General features: G+C 37.4%; 1 protein-coding gene across 1 annotated transcript in view; it reads left to right on the top strand.

Moving 5' to 3' along the window:
- LOC124990625 (maltase-glucoamylase-like) overlaps nt 1-21,134 on the top strand; it is a 188,821-nt gene that overhangs the window by 7,979 nt on the left and 159,708 nt on the right. The window contains 12 exon segments of the mRNA XM_047560811.1: nt 8,422-8,542; nt 9,531-9,640; nt 10,199-10,350; nt 10,837-11,008; nt 12,657-12,756; nt 14,698-14,810; nt 14,895-15,020; nt 17,159-17,290; nt 17,430-17,546; nt 18,521-18,634; nt 19,647-19,731; nt 20,992-21,109. Of these exon segments, the coding sequence (XP_047416767.1) occupies nt 8,422-8,542; nt 9,531-9,640; nt 10,199-10,350; nt 10,837-11,008; nt 12,657-12,756; nt 14,698-14,810; nt 14,895-15,020; nt 17,159-17,290; nt 17,430-17,546; nt 18,521-18,634; nt 19,647-19,731; nt 20,992-21,109 (1,460 nt within the window).

The following is a 21,134-nucleotide window of genomic DNA, read 5'->3' as shown; positions in this document are numbered from 1 at the left end:
AAACTCAACTCAAAATGGATCAAAATGAAGAAAAAGGGCGCCCAAATCTTCATCATGTTGGCTTAGGATCGGACTTCCTTAACAAGACTCTCAGAGCACAAGAAATGAAAGGAAGAATCAATAAATGGGATGGATTCAAACTAAAAAGCTTTTTCTCAGCAAAGTAAACAATCAATAATGTGAAAAGAGAGCCTACAGAGTGGAAGAAAATCTTTTCCACATGTACTTCAGATCGAGCACTAATCTCCAAAATTTATAAAGAACTTAAAAAACTTTACACCAAAAATACAAAGAGCCCAATCAATAAATGGGCTAAGGAACTGGGCAGACACTTCACAGAAGAAGATCAACAAGTGATCAACAAATATATGAAAAGCATTCAACATCTCTAGTAATTAGAGAAATTCAATTCAAAATCACCCTAAGACTTCATCCCACTCCAACTAGAATGTCTATTATGAAGAATATAAGCAAAAATAGGTGTTGGTGGGGATATGAGGGAAAAAGTCACACTCATACTTTACTAGTGGACTTGAAAATTGGTGCAGCCACTCTGGAAAGCAGTTTGGAGAATCCTCAGAAAACTTGGAATGGAACCACCACTTGAGTCAGTGATCCCACTCCTAAGTTTATACCCAAAGGACTTAAAATCAGTATACTACAGTGACATAGCCACATCAATGTTTATAGCAGCTCACTTCACAATAGCTACATTGTAAAACCAACCTAGATGCTATTCAACAGATAAATGAAGAAACTGTGGTATATATCCACAATGGATATTATTAGTCATAAAGAAGAATAAAATTATGACATTTGCAGGTAAATGGATGGAGTTGGAGAATATCATGCTAAGTGAAATAGGCCAATTCCAAAAATCCAAATGCTGAATGTTTTCTCTGATAAGTGGATACTGATACATAACTGGGGAGGGGGCAGTAAGGGAAGAATGAAGGAGCATTGGATTGTGTAGAGGTAAATGAGGGGAGGGGAGGGAGTGGAGGAAGGAAAGATATTGGAATGAGATAAATAACATTACCCTATGAACATGTATGAGTACACGAATGGTATACATCTACAGCATGTACAGCCACAGAAATGAAAATTGTACCTCATTTGTGTAATGAATTAAAATGCATTCTGTAAAAATAAAAAAAAATCCCACAAATATATTTATGATTTGCTAGTTTTTGCTATTTAGACATTGGGTAAAAGTATGGTAGGGAAACCAGGGTACCAGGTTCTTATCCTGGCTTTCCTGTTGAAATGTCTATGACTTGATTCCTATCACATTTCCTTGCATACTGCCAAATCCTTATTGGTGATTGAAACAGTGTGCTCAGATAAACTTGTCATTAAGCAAATGACTACTGAACACAGTTCTGAATTCTGTGATTAAAAAGGTTTTAGAATAGTGATCTCTAAGGTCCTGGGAAATGTTCTCTGAAGATTCACCAAAGTCTAATCTGGGAAACCTGAAAGTCTGAATCATGGAAATGGCAGAATTGTTTAAGGCTTCCTGCATCCTAATAGGATGAAAGGCTGGAGGGGTGCGTGTATAAGGGCCCATAATCCCATTCCCAAAGGAGAGCCCTTCTTTTTTTTTTTTAAATTACTATTATTTTTTATTTTTTACAGACTTCATTTTGATTCACTGTATACAAATGTAGTTCATCATTTTGTTTCTATGGTTGTGCATGATGTAGATTCATACCATTCGTGTAATCATACATGTACATAGAGTAATGATCTCTGTCTCATTCCACCATTTTTCATTACCCCCATTTCCTTCTACACAATCTAAAGTTTCTCCATTCTTCACTCACTACACCCCCAACCCCCATTATATATCATCATCCATTTATCAGGGAAAACATTCAGCCTTTGGTTTTTTTGGGATTGGCTTATTTCACTTAGCATGATATTCTCCAATTCCATCCATTTATCTGCAAATGGCATAATATTATTCTTCTTTATGATTGAATAATATTCCATTATGTATGTATATCAGTTTCTTTATCCATTCATCTGTTGAAGGGCATCTAGGTTGGTTCCACAATGTAGCTATTGTGAATTGAGCTGCTATAAACATTGATGTGGCTGCGTGACTGTAATATGCTGATTTTAAGTCCTTTGGGTATAAACCTAGGAGTGGGATAACTGGCTCAAGTGGTGGGTTCATTCCAAGTTTTCTAAGGAACCTCCACACTGCTTTCCAGAGTGGTTGCACCAATTTTCAAGTCCACCAGCAATGTACAAGTGTGCCTTTTCCCCACATCCACACCAACATCTATTATCGTTTGTGTTCTTGATAATAGCAATTCTAATTGGAGTAAGATGAAATCTTAGAGTTGTTTTAATTTGCATTTCTCTAATTACTAGAGGTGTTGAACACTTTTTCATATATTTGTTGAACTCCTATAGCCCTTCTTAATGGTCCCACCTTGTACATCACATTGGCAACTCCTGCATTTTGGAGGGGACACATTTAAACCATAGCACCAGCTTCATGAAAATTGCTGTAAGTCCTCTGCTTTCTTTTTTTAAAATTCTTTTTATAGTTGTAGATGGACACTTTCCTTATCCCTCTTTTCTTACAGCGCAGTCTCCATTTTTCTACTCCTGAGAAACAAACTACCCCAAACATACTGACTTAAAACAACAATCAGTTGATTATGTCCCACAATTTTGTGGGTCACGGACTTGGCAGGTTTGGCAGTGTGGTTCCTATAAGAGGCATTGACTAGGATCACTTGATTGTTTCAGTTGGTGACTGATCTAGTCTGGATGGTTTCAAGATGGCTTCACCCACATGCTGGGTACCTTGGCTGCAAGGAGGACCACAAGCTCCTCTCCCCTTCCACGGAGCTGAGAAGTCTCTTTTGGTGGTCTCTCCAACATGGCTGTGAACTTCTTACATGATAGCTCAGGGTTACAAGAGATGACGCAACTGCCAGCCTTCTTGAAGTAGAAGCCCAGAAGCAGTTTAGCATCACATTTTCTGTACTCAGCTGATTAAATTCAGTGCTATCTGAACCTGTCCTTCCTGAACTGCAATTCCTAAAACCCTAATTAAGTTTTTCTAGTTGTACAGTTTCTGAGTTTGAATTAATCAACAAAGATCACGGTTTGAAAATTCCAAAGTAAGATGTCTCTGCCACAAAGTGAAAAGTTGTACATTTTTCATCTTTTCTCTAGACTATTATGTTGGAAGGTATTTTGGTGAAAACATAGTGTTTTTAGTCTGTCTTTTCATTTTTATTAGCATGACTATTATAGACTTTTTGGTAATCCAAACTATGGAAGGTTGGAAAATAAGTTTTGGACTTAAAGAAAAGGAAGGAGGCCAAGAAAATAGGTAACTGTTATTCTCACTTTGGCTTAGATTTTCTATATAGCACTGAACTTTTTTGAAGTAATTATTAATAATAATTTAAGATATCCAATAACAGAACTATAATCCAGGTAAAGAAATAAAATAGAACCAGCATAGATGAAGTCCCCCGACCTTCCCTGCTGTATCGCCTTTCCCAGCCTCCTCTGCAGAGGTGACCACATTCCAAACTTGAAATCTATCATGATTCCTTTGTACCATCACTACTTACATATATACTTACAAGTAGTAGGTATACTCAATTTCTAAACAAAATGCATGCTTTGCAGTTTTTTTCACTTAGCCTTGTAAGATTTTTCCAAATGGATATGTATCTCTTTTTTAAAAATTGTAAACAAATGGGGTACAACTTGTTTCTTTGGTTGTACATGAAGTAGAGGCGTACCATTTGTGTATCATACATTTACACAGGGTAATGGTGTTTGATTCATTCTGTTACTTTCCCTTCCCCCCACCCCTCACACCCCTCTTTTCCCTCTGTAAAATCCCTCCTTCATTCTTGCCTCCCTTCCACCCCCCATTATGTATCATCATCCGCTTCTCTAGTTCATTTGTGTTCACTGTGAAACAGTCTATCAAAATCATTCTTTCTTTGGTTAAAATAAATTAGTTTTTCTCTAATATCTTATGGTTATGACAATGATATTATGACTGTTCCTGTAAATATTTTTACTTGTGTGTGTCTGATTTGGGGTATTTATCTTCAAGTGTACTAGATATTATCAAATTAATCTCCAAAGTGACTGTGCTACTTACCATCTTACTATAGTCTCTGCATTCCTAATAACATTGGGATTGACAGTCTTTTTAAACTTTGCCATTTTGAGGTTATAAAATAATATGTCCTTGAGATCTTAGTGATAATTTTCCTGAATTCTAGTGAGGATGAACATTTTTCAGTTATTTCTGTGATTTTCTTCTTTGTTCCTAATTACATATTGAAATGTTTATCTTTTTGATCTGTACAAGATTTTTGTTTGTTTGTTCATATTTTTTTTTTCAGATTCTCAGTCTTATTTTTATTATATATGTTGCAAATATCTACTTTGATGATATTTTGTTTTGATGAGGTGTTATATATTGAGAGAATGAAGCTCATCAGGCTTTGTGGTTTGCTATCTATGTGTTCTAGTGGGATTAAATGCCTACAAGTGAAAAGAAAGAAGTTTCAAATTTAAAAAGAAAATAAAGGAGTCAACATAACAATTGACTTATTTGTTGTAAATTTGTCCTTCAAATTTTCTTGGATTTTTTCCTGTACAATATTAAATCTCAAATAATGATGACTTGATGTCATCCTGTTCAGTCTTATAAACTCTTTTCTTGTCTCCTTGTGTTGTTAGGACCTCCAGTGTATTTTTGAACTACAGGCACTCATAGACATGCAGGCTTTTTCCCCCCTGATTTTGAAAGGAATGCTTTTAACATGTCACCATTTATTATGATAATTGTTATAGGTTTTTGGTAGATTCCCATTATCAAATGAAGCAAGTGACTTTTTAATCTTAGTTTGCTATGAATTTTATCATGAATAACTATTGAATTTAAATGACTATATGATGTACTTCGTTTGATGACTTATGTTGAATTACACAAGTTGCTTTTCTAATACTAAAGATCTTTATATTTCTGGAAGAAACACAACTTGGTCATTATTTAATGTTGCTGATTTCTATTCATATTGCCTGTGGTTTTTTCATTTAGGCTTTTGCATTTATGAACATGAATTTTCTTTCATGTCTCCTTTTGGTGTAATATACTTTCTTCTTTTATTTCTACTCTTTTTTAAATGTCAAGGAGGGTTGGGAATTGGAAGAGGGCAGAGCTTGAATGGATTTTTAACAGTGGCTTCAAGTTCTGGTTTCTTTCCATCTCTTCTTTGTGTTGATGTAAGAGCCTGTATACCATCATGCAGAAGCCCTAGTGGATAACAAATGTGCAGGTGCTGAAGTCCCTTATATAAGATGGACATCCTGTGCACATCCTCCTGCATACTATACATCATTTCCAGACTATTTACAATGCCTAATACAGTGTAAATGTTATACAAACAATTGTTATGCAGTATTGTTTAGGGAATAATTACAAGAAAAAAAGCCTATACATTTTCAGTACAGTTGCAATTAAAAAATACTTTTAATGTGATGTTGGTTAAATCCTTGAGTATGGAACCCATGGATATAGGGGGCTGACTATTATATAAAAAGTAAAATATCTACATTTTTGTCTTCTTTGTCTATGGGGGCAGTACCATAAAAGTATTCCATTGTGTACGATCTCCCTCAGTTTTACCTTGTGAGTTTGAAATATTTTTTGTATATGTTTGAATCTTTATTGTTAGTATGTATCCATTTTGAGGTGTGGAATGATCCTGGTGGATTGGAATCATGCCATACTCTCTCTCCCTCACAATGAATTTTTACTTAACATCTATTTATCTGCTAATAATGCTGATTTGTTAGTTGGCATTCTTTTTATATCTTTGTTTTCCCCTTTTACTTTCAGTGCTTTTTCAAACTAGTTTTGGATATAGCATCTATAAAAATACTTTTATCTGAATTTATTTATTTAAATGTAATCTGATTATCTTTGTTCTAAAAGTCTTTAAACCATGTGATAACTGACAAGGCTTTCTCCCCTGAGGTTTCCCGATTTCCGTTTGGTCTTTTTTTCTATGTCCTACTTCCTGCCCTGGATCCTTCAAAAGCAGGTGTATTCTTTCTTTGTTGTCTGAACAGAGGATTTCTGGTCCCATCCTTGTTTCCTCCTAAATACTGTATTGGTTGTTACACATTCTATATTGCTTTGGCAGTACCTGTTAAATTTTAATTCTCACACCCAACTCAAAGGGACATTTTATATCTTGGGCCTAATTCGCATTCATCTTATTCATGTCATCATTTTCATAACTTCCCTCTAAAACTGTTTTCCTAGGTTTCACAGGTTACATGGATATTGCTTCTCCTGCTTCCCCTACTTCCCCTAATTGCTGAGCTTCCTGGCAGGAGCTGGTGTTTCCAAGCTGGTCAAGAGAGGCTGTTTACTCTCTTTGCTGCTTTGCCCACTTTGCCCTTTGCCCTGTCCAGTTCAGTGAAAAGGTAGTTAGCTCTGGGGAGTGTGCAAAAGCCATTCTGCTTGACACTGTTCTCAGCACTCTTCTCTTTTCCTGTATCCTGAGGTTTCATCTTATTGGACTTTGAAAGGAAAGAACAAAATCATAACTGCTGATTAGTTCATAGTGAAATCTGATCCAATAGCAAGACAAGTCACAGACATCATTTTTGACTCTTAATGCAAATTGAACATTCCTAATCCAGAAATATAAAACCCCAAATGCTCCAAAACCTAAAAAATTTCGATCTCCAACATATTGCAAGTGAAAAATTCCACTTCATGGAACATGCACAAAATTACTTAAAAAATCATAAGAAACTATCTCCAGGCTATGTGTATTATAAGGTAGATGTGAAAAATGAGCAAATTTTGTGTTTAGACTTGGATTTTATCCTAAAAATATGTCATCATGTGTATGCACATATTCCAAAATTTGAAAAAATGTGACATTCAAACCATTTCTGGTCCCAGGCATTTTAGATAAGGGATACACAACCTGAATTTGCTATTGGTGTAAAAGTTAGTATTTGATTGAACATAATTGTTCATATAGCACAACAAAAATGTTGTTTTCTCTTATCATTTGTAAGACATTGCTGTATCTTCCTAAAGGTGTGTGTAGTGTTACTCAACCTAGAAGTGAGAGAAAAAGGAAACGGATAGTGAGAGATTTAGTTTTGTTCTTGCCTTCTCAATAGCTAAGTAGCTTCTGGAAGGTGATTTCATATTGTGAACTTTTACCTCTGTGGGCCTTGGGCTCTTTATCTGTAAAATGATGTGGGAGGATGTACGAATTAGTTACTATTGTGTAATAAATCAGACCCAAACTTAATGGCTTAACATCATAAGCCCTATTTTCTTGCAGTTTCTATAGTTGAAAATCTAGGCTTGGTTTAACCAGGTGCCTCTGTCTCTGAGTCTCTCAGAAGGCTACATTCAAGGATTCTTCTGGAATTATGATGATCTTTGCCAAGGTTGCTAATGTGATTGTTGTCAGGACCTAGCTTCTTGGGGATTGTGGAACTGAGAACCTCAGTTCCTTTCTGGGTACTAGCTGGAGACTCCTCTCAGTTCCTCACCAATCGGGCCTTTTTGTTATAGGATGACTCACTTCTTCCAGAGTGAGTATTCCAATAGAGAAAGTGAAAGGGAGAAAGCAAGATAGAAATCACAATCTTTCTGTGATCTCTTCTGTGAAGTCAATCCCATTAGTTTCTATTAGCTGCAAGACCCTAGTCCATCCCAAATGAAGACTTGAGATTTATATGTCCTTTTTTCTAATTAGATTGGTTTCTTTTCCCAAACTAGTTGGTGTGAGAAAGGGATTATATTCATTTTACTCTCACTTGAGTTAGTTATTAATTGTGGCATAAGACAGGCACTTATTTAAAGGAAGGATTAGAATCTGAGTGTAAGGAAAAATTACTTTCTACCTTGGTAGGAGTCAAGAGCCTGTAGATATGTCACATGTATGGAATACATACAAATATGCAATATATATATTTAGAAGTCAATGCAAAATTTGATCAAAATATTCTGAGTAAAGTTGATTCCTGAGTGTTGTTTTTAAAAGTCAAAGTTAATATAAGTGAAGTGTTGTTTGTAATTTTGAATTACTGGTGATGCAACTATATTATAATTTGGAATTTTAAAAATATTTATCAGTTTCAATGTGATGAAAGATATGGACTGCATTGTGCTTCCTCTACTTTTCCATAGGAAGGACACTGGCCAGAAAAATTCCTTATGAGTAGAAGCCATTGGAGATGTAACATAATTTCCTCTAATGATTAGTTTTCTTATTTGTAAAATGAAGTTATTGATGTCCCAACCTCAAATTAGATGATTTTTATTTTCTGAAGTATAGTGTTCCACAACTAAATGAAGTTATTTTGCCTTATCTCTTGTTTCAGACCACATGTGACCTGCGTGGCTGCTGTTGGGAACCTCAGGGAGCCATAAGTATTCCGTGGTGCTACTATTCCAAAAATCATGGCTACCAAGTGCTGGGGGATGCTGTAAGCACAAATGCAGGTGAGGGACCCAGCCGGGAGGCAGCAGCCCCAGGACCTCTGGAGGTTGGCTTTGCATCCCACAAAGACCTGTGGCAGCATGCAGGGACTGCTTTGCTGCCACACCACCACATGTGACAGATTTTGTGGGCACTGTTCCTGTCAAGAACTGGAACTTATTTTGGCACCAAGCAACAATCCCTCTCTGTCTTGGGAGTCCAGAAACCATGTTCTCTTTCTAGCTTGACCTTTATGTACCTTTGTGAACTTATGTAATCATCATGATCTTTATGTTTCTCAAGTTTATCTCTTTTAAAGTGGGTGATTTGAACTTAATGCTCTCTGAGATTGATTCCAACTCTAGTCTTAGGTTTTACAAAATGGAAACAATTCTGATTTTATAAAAACGTTACAAAAGTTACCTAGTTAGTGTTGATGCTCATGGGCTGATCATGCCCTTTTATTCCTCCAAACCCTAAAATGAAGAGCCTCTTCATGAACACTGTGGAGGTAACAGCTGGTGACTATGGGGAGTCTTCTAGAATGAAGAATAAGACCTGTTCCCCTTCTAGATGCCCTTGACCTGATGGGATTTTCCATAAGGCCTCAGCTCTCACCTGATTTGCTGTTGAATTAGGGAGATGACCTTAATGTGCATAATCATCTGTATGGAATATGAAAACAACTGAGAAGGAATAATGGATATCTGCTGAAGTGTGAAGAGTATCTGATCAACACAGAATGAGTCTGTTAGAATAAGAATTAAACCTCTGGGGTGTTTCAGTCATGTTTGCATAAGAGACACATAGATTTGGCATAAGTTAACAATAGTTCTTAGCTTTGGGATCTGACCTAAGGATAGTATGTGTGTATGCATAGCTCTGCCTCTTCTCTTCTTTGGCAAATAAAACATTTTCATCAGTTCCTTACCTAAAGCTTAATTTTTCTGTGGCTGTTATTTGCAAATGTACTGCATCAGATATAAAAACCTTTTCTCCACTGCATGTTAGGATTCACAGTCCAGTTGAGAACTCTGCCTTCTTCATCCCCATTTGGAAAGGATATAGACAACGTCCTTCTCACAGCGGAATACCAGACATCTAACCGCTTCCACTTTAAGGTTGTAGTTTGTTTACTTTAAAAAAGTCTTTCTAAGAGGCTCTTTTGCCTGCCTTATGACTACAGTTTTGACTAGGTAGAAAACTTTGCTAATATAGGTATTTTTCTCTATTGTCATTAGTATTTAAAACTTGTACATTGAAGTCATCTATAGTGTTCCTTCTACGTGATAATTTTCTAAATAAATATTACAGAGTTCATTGATGCACTTTTGACTTTCACTTGTTTGCCCTAGATACTATGTGAAATGTAGTAATTAGCCAAAATCAAGCAAAAACAAAAGAAGAAAGAAATAAGAATCATCACAGCTTTGAATTTTCTAGGGATGAGCCATCTCTGCCGACTTGCAGTATTTAAGGCTAACTCATACTCAGTAGTTACTCATTTAAAGTTGGTAATGTAATGAATACATATTCTTAGACATAATGCAAGTTCAATCAGTGCATGATTTCCAGTATCGTTGGCACTGGGAAGCACTGGTGTTGATAGGGACAATTATATTTTGGAAAATCAGGAAGGTTTTGATTTTGGCTTTCTTTCTACTCATCTCTCTGTTCAGTTGACTGACCAAACCAAGGGCAGGTATGAAGTGCCCCATGAACATGTACAACCCTTCAATGAAAATGCTGCTGCTTCCTTGAACTATGAAGTTGAGGTCTCTAAACAGCCATTTAGCATCAAGGTGACCAGAAGAAGCAACAATCGTATTCTGTAAGTTTTGAACACCTTTCTGGGGGTGGGAGTAGGAAGGGGATGATGAAGGGAGGTGTTTATCTGGAGGAAGGGTGCATTTCAATACTATTCCTGAAGGTTGTGAGCACACAATCATGAATGGACTCTGCCACCAAACGTATACATATTTTCTCTTTTTCTCCCTTCTATTTGCATAATCATTTTTTTTCCTTTGCATTTTTCCCTGATCTATCTAACCATCTGCCCACCAGTAAATATTTACTAGCCTGTGAACACAGAAGTATAGTGTTTTGGTCATGAGATTAGGTGTCTGGGGGGCAAATATGAGAAATGCGCCATGTTGTGTCTGCCCTAGAGGAGTCTAGATGTCTTGGCATCCATGGTAAAATGTAACAGGGGCAAATGGGACTGTAAATAGAGACCATTGGTCACTGGGTATAAAGAACACTTTTAAGGCAGTTATGTTCTCTCCACCCCATTCCTGTGTTTTCTGCCTGTGTCTAGGTTCGACTCAAGCATCGGGCCCCTCCTGTTTGCTGATCAGTTCCTGCAGCTCTCCATCCGCCTACCGAGTGCTAACGTGTATGGTCTGGGAGAACATGTGCACCAACAGTACCGGCATGACATGAATTGGAAGACCTGGCCCATATTTAACAGGGACACAACCCCCAATGAGGTAAGCATTCAGGATGGGCTTTTTTCACTGAAGATTATAGCCTCATACTTGAAGGTGACTTCTAGAGGTGCAGTTTAGTAGTGAGGCATAAGATTCTGGGCTTGCATTCTGACTCTGTTACCTGTTATGTGGTTACGGGCAAGTTATTTACCTCTTTGTGTCTCCGTTTCCTCATCTTTAAAATGGGGGTAATGTATCTCATAGGGTTGTCATGAGGATTAAAGGAGTAAATCATGAGGAGTAAAGTATCCAGAAGAATGTCTGTCCCATAGAAAATGTTCAGTAAATGTCAACTACTTTACATTATATCTTCCCTTTGAATTAACCAGTTGTGGAGAAAATGTCACTAAAAATTTTAGTCTGAATAATAGTTAATTATGATGTGCCTAATTTTAGGTTGACCTTTAAAAAATCACTGACTTATCACCTTTGTCAGTAAAATAGGATAAAGTTCCAGCCAAAGAAATGTATGAATTAATTTTTTGTGTGTAAAGAATAATTGGGATAGGGAACAAATTGTTTGTTGTTTCTACTATTTTTCAAATTGTATTTTCATTTGTTTGTTGTTTTGATTGCCAAAATTTGAGGCAACATTATTTTCTCAGCTTAGAAATTCTCCATGGTTCAGGAGCTTTCCTGAGTAAACAGAACTTAGTTATAGTGTGTAACTAAGAGGCCTGGATGAAAAGAGATAATGGCAATAATTTATTAAGCAGTTGTTTTTATGTATTATTTCTATATAGCAAAAGAATTCAGAAAAATAACAATAATTTCCTTATTTAACAGACAAAATGAGGTTCAGAGAAGCAGATTAATAGTCTAAAGTAAAATGGTTTTTACTTAGTAGATAAGAATCTAATCTTTATTTCGCCTAAAATCCATGCTCTTAGCTATACAAATGCCCATTAGAAAAGCAGTAAACATGTGGACGCAGGACAGCTGGTGATAATCACTTATTAAGGAGCCTCGGATCCTTTCCACTCAAGTGTGTAGCACAGGCACCACCATGTTGAGAGATGTGGGCTCTCGGTTCCTCCCACCAACTATTAAATTAGAATCCTTATGTAACTAAGGTGCCCCTTTAAGTCTTATGTCCACCAAACTTTAAGAAATACTGTTCTAGGAAAATGATTCTCAGATGTAACTAAACATGGTAACCATCTGGGGAGATTAAAAAGCATAGCAATATCTACTTCCATTCCTAGGGGTGCTCTTAATTGGTCTGGCTGCTGTCTGGGTTCAGACCTCCTATTCTGGTATCTAGAAAACTAGTCTAGATTAGAGCTTCATCTAGTTGCTGATTTGCATTAGACTTGTAAAGCTCTTGCAGGTCAGGTTGTCAGGTCGAGGTAAGCCTCTTTGAAAGGAGAGTTGTTTGGAATTAGGCTTTCAGAATTCTTCCACCTAACAAGTAATCACAACCTGCACGTACTTACTAAACGAGTGCTCATAGCTGACTCACTGGGTAAGAAAACACTAGTTCACCTGTAATATTAACTAAATAGAGACCTATCTTCTTGAATTTATTTGCATCTTCTTTGGCCATGAGTTTCCCCACATGATTAAGACTGCTTTTCTAAGCTAATCCAGCAATGTGATGTTTAGACTACTTAGTAGTAATTTTTGGTTTTTAATTTTCTTTCTGCAGGATGGAACTAACTTGTATGGCACTCAGACATTTTTCCTGTGCCTTGAAGATGCTAGTGGATTATCCTTTGGGGTGTTTCTGATGAACAGCAATGCCATGGGTAAAGGACTAAAGGGATATTAACGCAAAAGCAAACATACACAACAACAATGTTTTAGTCTTTTTCTTACAGCAATATGATAAATAGGAATAAATCCCTTTAAGAATGATTGAGCTACTGTGTAGGACCTTATGTTTTCTAGTTGTTCTGTCCCTTTCTCATTGACCTATTGACCAAATGGTAGCCACATGTAAGGGATTTTTCTCCTAACTTCTCACTTTCCTGAATCCGGTTGCCTCCAGTGGATGATTTTCTGCTATAGAGTTAAAGCTAACCCTTCCCTATAATCTATTCTGAGACAGTTTCTACCAGTTGGTTCTTCTTCCTCTTTAAACTTCCATTCAGTAGACTCCAGTGGCAGCTCCAGGAGAATCACCAAAGGGCAATTCTCTACCCTTTTTCTTAATTGAGAAACATTAGATTACATCAGTACTTCTCAAAGTGTGGTCTGTGCATTGTTCACAGACTGTTCAGGTCCTACCGTAAGATCAGTATAGACATTGATAAGGAGGTACTGCTGTACCTCCAAGTGCATCCAAGTGCATGAATGAACTTTCTTCTAATAGTTCATTTTCATGTTCTTTTACAAAAGTATCAGTTTGCAGTGAAGTGAAAATTAAATTTTCAAAAAGGATCTGATCCTTTATCACAGTTTGTTTGGGAAGCACTCTATGTAATATAAAATGATCCTAGAAAACCTGATAGCCAAAGAATAGATTGAAAGAACACAAGGACTATGCAGTTTTAGGTTGTTGAAGGAATCAGGAAACAAGCAAAGTCAGACTTAGTGGTGAAGCCACAAGACTCTAGGTAGTCTGCCTGTGACCAAAGAGTATGTCAGTAGATATTGAGGTCCTTTGTCCCTACATACAAACCAAGGCAAAAAAACAAATTCCTAAGAATGGTGATTGGCACTTATAAGGATTTTAAATTTATGTGTAATCTCTGAATTTTTTTTAGCTTGACTCTTGTTCGATGTGAGATTCACTGAGGTTAGTACCTCAGTACGTCTAGCTGGGTTATGCTCTTGCCATAAGGAAGGAATATGGGGTTAGGACAACATGTGGTTGTGAAATTCAGAAAGGGAAAATTTTCCCTCTACCTCTTAGATTTAATTCTTAGATTTAAATTCTCAGGTTTAATTCTGCTGAGACAGATCAGCAAGGAAAGGTAGTTCATTTACAAGTACTGCGTACAGGAGGGCGTAGTGATGAGTAACTGAAAAGGATGGTCAGCTCTTGAGGCTTATCCACCAACTTGTAAGGGAAGGGAAGAAAGACATTTATTCAGAAGTGAGTGACCCTTTGAAAACAGGTAGGCTCTTGGAGGAATCCATGGGAGATGTAATAGTCTTACGACAATGTCTATTGGTGCTTATTGCCTCAAAGAAAATGAGAGCTGCTCCTAGGAAGGGAATTTATGACAACTGAGTTCTTCTGGAGGTGCTACTTTTTAGGCAGATCAGGGATTTCTGTAGCAAATATCTTCAGTCCCCCAAAATTTTTGTGCTCATGGCTTATTTTGGACCCCTGGTTACTTTTTCATCAGAGCCTGGATCCTGGCACAAGGAGATAAGACACTCAGTCACCTCTCGTTTAGTCTGTCTGCAAACAAAGGCTTTGGCTTCCATGGGGAGTGGAGGTGGACTTTCAGCATGAGAGTATGGCCCTTTGTATGCAAAATGTGAGGCATTAAGCTCACTCTAGTAATATTGAGATACTTAGTGATCCTCACGTCCAAAATTTTGTGGTTATTATTCTTTTTTTAATATGTATTTTTAGATGTCAATGGACCTTTAATTATTTATTTACATGAAGTACTGAAAATAGAACACAGTGCCTCTCACACATGCTTGGCGAGTGTTCTACCACTGAGCTACAACCCTAGTCCATATTCTTGAAGAAATTCTAATTTTTATTTCTTCTTTTCCGATCATTTCAGAGGTCACCCTTCAGCCAACCCCAGCAATCACTTACCGCACCACTGGGGGCATTCTTGACTTCTATGTGTTCTTGGGAAACACACCAGAGCAAGTTGTTCAAGAATATCTAGAGGTAAACTTATGATGCTGCATTTGTGACAGGAAGCCAACCCAGTATTCAAGAAGAGTAAACCTTCATCTTTCATATTTCTCTCAGCTCATTGGACGGCCAGCTCTGCCTTCATACTGGGCACTTGGATTCCACCTCAGCAGGTATGAGTATGGAACCCTAGAAAACATGAAAGAAGTCTGGAACAGAAACCGGGCAGCGCAACTCCCTTATGTAAGTGAGGTTTTAAATGATTCTCTAAAAAAAATCAAGAAATTCCTTGGAGGAATGAATAAGAACAGCTGCTTGAACTTTCACTCCCTGAAGTTTTGGGGCTTTTTTAAAGTAATAAAAAGATTTCTATATATTTAGAATACTAGACTTTTGTTGGATAACCTTTTTCAAGGAACCCTAGAATTTTTTTTAGTGGAAAGTATACTTACAGACTATCATTATGGGTTAGAAGGCAACCCACATGCCTCTATTTGTCTTATCGTATATTTTATCAGTAAAATTTTCTCATATGTATGTACTGACTACAGTTTATATAATGGGTTTTAATTTTAGTTCTTAAGATAATTCTCTCTCTAGCTTGGGTTATAATATTTTAATACTTTTCAGTGTAGATTTTCTTACTATAGATATGTTCTTGGTTGGATTGTTTTGACTCAAAAGTGTCATGGCAGGGGCTGACCATAAGGATGATATTGTGTCTTCAGAAGTTCCTCTAAGATTCTGGTATAAGCTTGATTCTTAGATTTATGGTCAGGTAATGAATGATACAGATCCCTCATCACCCTGTACCTTACTGATTAATATGCTTTAAAATATTTTAAGGGAAAATTAAGTAAAGATAGTAATACTAGACCCCAAGGATTTAGACAGAAAGGAAGATATTCTGGATGCAGCCCTGAATCATCTAGGTTAGCATCCTTCTTTCACAGACAAGAGACTGAGGCTAAGTTAGGGGGAGTAGCCTGACCAAGACTACACAGCCAGTTGGTGACATAAGTGACACTACATAATTAAATAAACAGGTTTCGGATCCACCTGCATCTTCATTGGTATTCTGACTGCTACTGAGTTGGCAGTAAGCACAGATTGCCCTTCTGTATAGCATGGTCATTTTGTGTTTGAAGCAGAACTTCAATAGAAAGTTTGAAATTGAGGCTAAAAAATTCATAAATATGAAATGTAAAAGAAAGTGCTTAACAGAATTGAGATTCAAAAAGCAGAAAGTAGAAGGTAAGAGTGGTCCAAGACATTTGGGTGGGCAAATCAACTCTCCATTTTGGCCACAGGCACCACTACTCCTTATTCTACTTACCTCAGCAACTTTATGCATGAGGGCTGGAGATGAGGAAGGAATAACAGAGAAGTGGCATAGGCAGAACTGATCATAAGAAAATTGCTGAAATAATGAGAGCTACCGTGTAATGAATTCTTTTGGCAGGTCAATGCTCAATGCCCTCTTTAGTTGTATCAAAAATCCCATTTTAGTATTAGAATGCTATTTAAGATTATAAACCCCATTTAATACAAGATAACCAGAGGAACTGACTTTCAAACTCAAGTCTCTAACCTTATAGTGGTTTCTACCTTTGATGTCATTCTTCTTACACACACATAAAGTCCTTTCCTTCTTAAGTGTGTGGGGAATGACAGAATTGGACTCTTACTAATGCACAGTGAAGTGAGATGTCAAAGGGAACATTGAGACATGGCACTAAAAGCTACTAACAGTTGAATATATGTGACAAATTCTGCCCATTTTAACTGGGAAAAAGAATGTATTATATACATGTAATAAAATATTTATATGCTTTGAATGGGGAATGAGGTTTCAGAAGAGATACAGAGGGAAAAGCCCAAAAGTCTCTGGGAAAAGTCTCTTCTTCTCCATCCTACCCCCTTGGAGAAGACACCTGGGTCTTAGAGTAAGAGTAAATGTCATTCTGGATCCACTATTTTCACACAGATGAATTAGGAAAGAATAACACCAAAGACTTAAAGTAGAAGAGAAGTTCAATTTATTAATTATAGTGGTAAAATGAGAGAGAAGTTGAAGAGGAGACAGTACCTTACTCTTTTTATCTCGAGGTCAAGGTGAAATACTTTGATAGCCTCAGTGATTTGTCATAAATGATGCCTTTAACCTGATTATATAGGTGGAGGTAGGCCTTAGGGACATAATAGGACATTCATTTTTGAAATTCCTCTGGGAATAGAAGCACTTAGACGCCAGGGACTAATTAAGACTGTTTAGAGCCCAGCACTGAGTTGGCATTTATCTTAACACTGGTGATAATTTGAATGACCCATTTGAACAGGGAAATGCCCCGATGCTGAACTGTGGACTTTGTATTCTTCAGGATGTTCAACATGGTGACATTGATTATATGGATGAGTGGAGGGACTTCACGTATGACCCAGTGAATTTTAATGGCTTCCCTGAGTTTGTTAAGGAGTTGCACAATAATGGACAGAAATTTGTCATCATTGTGGTATGGACTGCCTTCCTTTTTCTCAGAAATCAGGGATCTACTCATCCTGATCATTACACTCACATCCTCCTCTTGGTCCCCCGACTCCAAGTCTCCTTTCAGTGCCTTCAGTTTCTCCATTGTGTTTTCCCCCTCTTAGGATCCAGCCATCTCCAACAACTCTTCCCAGAGCAATCCCTATGGCCCATACGACAGGGGCTCTGCTATGAAGATATGGGTGAATAGCTCAGATGGAGTGAATCCACTCATTGGGGAGGTAACTTAATGGGGAAGCTGGGACTGGTAGAGGGCTGGGGCAGTGTGTTTGTGTGTGTGTGAGGTGGGGGATTGTTTTGTACATTTTAAGATAACTTGTAGATGCTGAGGAAAAACTTCCCTTTGACCTTTCATCCCCTAATACTTCCCCACAAACCTAGCTCTTGCATGCCTTCCCTAGCCAGGCCCATTAACCAGCAGCTCACACTGAGTGTCCACTTCCACACCTCAGCTCCTCTCAATGCTGACCACAGTCTCCTTCTTCCTCCATCCTTCATTGACACTGCTCTGGCAAATAGCACTAGTTCCCTCTTACTTGGTGAATCCAATGGAAATGTTTCACGCCTCCTTACTCTCTTTTTATAGTATTTGGTAAGTTTGACTACTTCTTTCTCAAATCTTTATTTGGCCTTTTTTTTCCAGGAAGGCATTATTTACTGCTTCACTTCTAATACTTCTGAGGACCCTTTCAGAGTATAGTGTCTGAGCAAAATTGGACAGGGAAGGAATAGAGAAGAGTAAGTGATATTAGAGTCCACAGAACGTAATGGGTCAGTTGAAGTTTATACAAACCACTTTCCCATTTACTCTTCTTAGAATTGAGAGCAGAGAAAGTTATAGGGAAGGGTGAACATAGTTGAAGATCAGCAAGTTAAACAATACCTTTCCCCCATGGATTCACTTATTAAGGACTTAACCCTTTTTTTTTTTATTGTAAACAAATGGAGTACAACTTGTTTCTCTGGAAAGGGAGCTTAACCATTTTTTAAAAACAAAATTTTCCTCAAGTGACAATTCAAGGGGGCCCTGGTATTTATTTTCAATATTCTGAGTGGTTCACCTTCCTAACTGAAAGGTCTGTGTCTGGGCACCTCCATCTCAATGCTCATATTATGAATTTCTAAGTAAAGTTCTTTATTTTATTCTATGTTTATTTACTTTCTCTTATCAGTGTTTCCCTTTTTTCTCTTGCAGGTCTGGCCTGGTAAAACTGTGTTTCCTGATTATACCAATCCCAACTGTGCTGTTTGGTGGGCAAAGGAATTTGAGCTTTTCCACAGTGAAGTGGAGTTTGATGGAATCTGGATTGTGAGTTTTTAACACTTTAATCTTGGGTGATGAATATTCAGGTAGTCTGAATCTATGTGTACATCTTTTAGTCATGGAGCATAGGGAGAAGAGGAGTAGAAGAAAACAAGTATAATAATAATTCCTAGTATCCCTTATCTTACTGTCAAATAATCTTACCAAAACATGTTGTTTAGAATCAAAATCATAATGTTAGGACTGGAGGGACCTCAGGATTTTTTTTGAATCTAGCTCTCCTTTTACAAGTAAATAAGTTGATGTTAAAATAGGTCATATACCCCTAACATTGTCATAAAGTACATGAATTGTTCGATTGCCTGTTTGAGGTTCTTGCATTTGGACATGTTGGGCAAAGTGATCACTGCCAAAGTGTCCTGTGGCCTTGGTAAGGAGAAATGTGTACTATAATGTTGAATCCAGCCAATGTTCAACAAAATTTAAAGAGCTTCTTCCTAAAGCAACTTAGCAAGACCCTGTCTCTAAATAAAATATTTGAAAAAGGGCTGGGAATGTGTCTCAGTGGTTAAGCACCCCTGGGTTCAATCCCTGGTTACAAAAAAAAAAAAAAAATTTAAGAACCCTAGAGTTGAACTTATTTTCACAGCTTTGGCACATGCACACACTGACCGCCTCTCTCTCTGTGTATCTGTTATATATGTACATGTATTTATACTTGTGTGTATTCATAGTTATATTTGGATATATAGAGGCTATAAGTTGGTATACCTATGGCATCATGTAAATTAATTTTTTTGGTCTAGTATATTTGGGAATTGTTCACTTTGAGTAAATATAGACATATATTATTTAAAATGGATACTAAGAATCTTCTCCATGAAGTCTGCAGTGGGTAGAGAATATAGGAACAGGTATTTTATTCCATCTACATAAATGCCCCTTTAAAAAGGAAATATATCTGGAATAATTTCTCTGATTCTTAGAAAAAAGACACTATCAGTGTACTGTTAAGGGAATTGTTGCTTTTCTTAATAGTTTTTGTTTTGTCTTGTAGGATATGAATGAAGTCTCCAACTTTGTTGATGGTTCAGTTTCAGGATGTTCCACAAGCAACCTCAATTATCCCCCCTTCACTCCAAGTGAGTCTTTGTGATCAGCCTGATTAAAATGGAAATGCTTATTTGATATTTTACATTCATAAGGTAGGGTCTGAATAACCTGGCAAGGGAGTTTGTGCACAGGGAAAGGAAAATGTGGAGTAAAATATCATGAACATTAGGAAAGAAAATGAAAACACTATGCTTTCCTAAAGAGTCATAAATTCAAAAGGGGCAATCTAGCCGTCTAGCTACAGTCCAGACTATTTCTAGGGAAAGGTCCAGACAGAATATGGTATGGAAGTCAGAGGCTGCTGGTTAGCATATGTCACTCTCAAGTATGCTCCCCTATAATCCAGGGCTTACCAGAGAGAGACCCAACAAGTGGACCTGGAACAAATGAGGGTTTCTCAGTGAGTGTTGCTTCTGAGCTGAACTGAACTTTGAGCAGCGCTGTCTCTAAGGCTGTAGCACTGGCACCACTGTGTTGTTTGTAGTTTAAAGAAAGCGTAGGCTTAAGAACAGGTTTTATCTTTATTGAGACAGGAATGACATTACCAGGATTCTGCCACCTTTTGGTGATTTCAGTGAGGTGCAAAAATGGGAGGTTAGGGTGGGCAGATTAGAAGCAAATGTCTAGGGATTTGATGGGAGGCCAGAGTTCACACTTTATTTTTTTGGTGATAGAAGCTATTTATCTTTTAGTTAGAGGAAAGTATGATAGTCAAATGGTTTTAGGAGTATCAATCTGGCATTAATATGCAGTATATATTAGATGTTAGACAGACCAAATGTACATAAATCATTAAGAAGGCACTGCAGTAGTTAAGATCCAAAGGTAATTGAATCTGAACCAAAGTGATGCAGTGAGAGTAGAGATTAGATAAATGAAAGCAAGATTGGAAATCATTTTTTAAAATATATGGTCAAGGGAAAGAAGGAGTCCAATTAATCAGAAATTAATTTACACTTTGATCTAATCTATTTTTTGTACCATTTAACTTGGTTTTAAAATTTCCAATTAAACCCCCAGTCTGACGACTTTCTTGCTTCTAAGTGCCTGCCTCTGATCACATGAGAGCCTAGGTAGGTGGATGTATGTGCGTAGGTTCGCAAAGTTTATTTTTATATCAGAATAACTGCCTCAAGGGGATAGCTTTCTGACAGTGAGAAAGAAGGATCATTGTTTATAGGATGACCACAATAAAAACCTGCCCCGGGGAGCTGCCTTTTCAGACTGGTGACAATCAAGGTGTAAGAATGTGCGTCTAAGGCTCTCACAGCCTACCACACTTGTTTCAGGAGTCCTGGATGGGTGCCTCTTCTGCAAGAGTCTCTGCATGGATGCAGTGCAGCACTGGGGCCAGCAGTACAACGTCCACAATCTCTATGGCTACTCCATGGCCATCGCCACAGCAGAGTGAGTCCATTGTCGCCACGGACTT

This window comes from Sciurus carolinensis, chromosome 8 (assembly GCF_902686445.1).
Source record: "Sciurus carolinensis chromosome 8, mSciCar1.2, whole genome shotgun sequence".
Lineage (NCBI taxonomy): Eukaryota > Metazoa > Chordata > Mammalia > Rodentia > Sciuridae > Sciurus > Sciurus carolinensis.
This window is presented reverse-complemented; position numbering and strand designations above follow the sequence as displayed.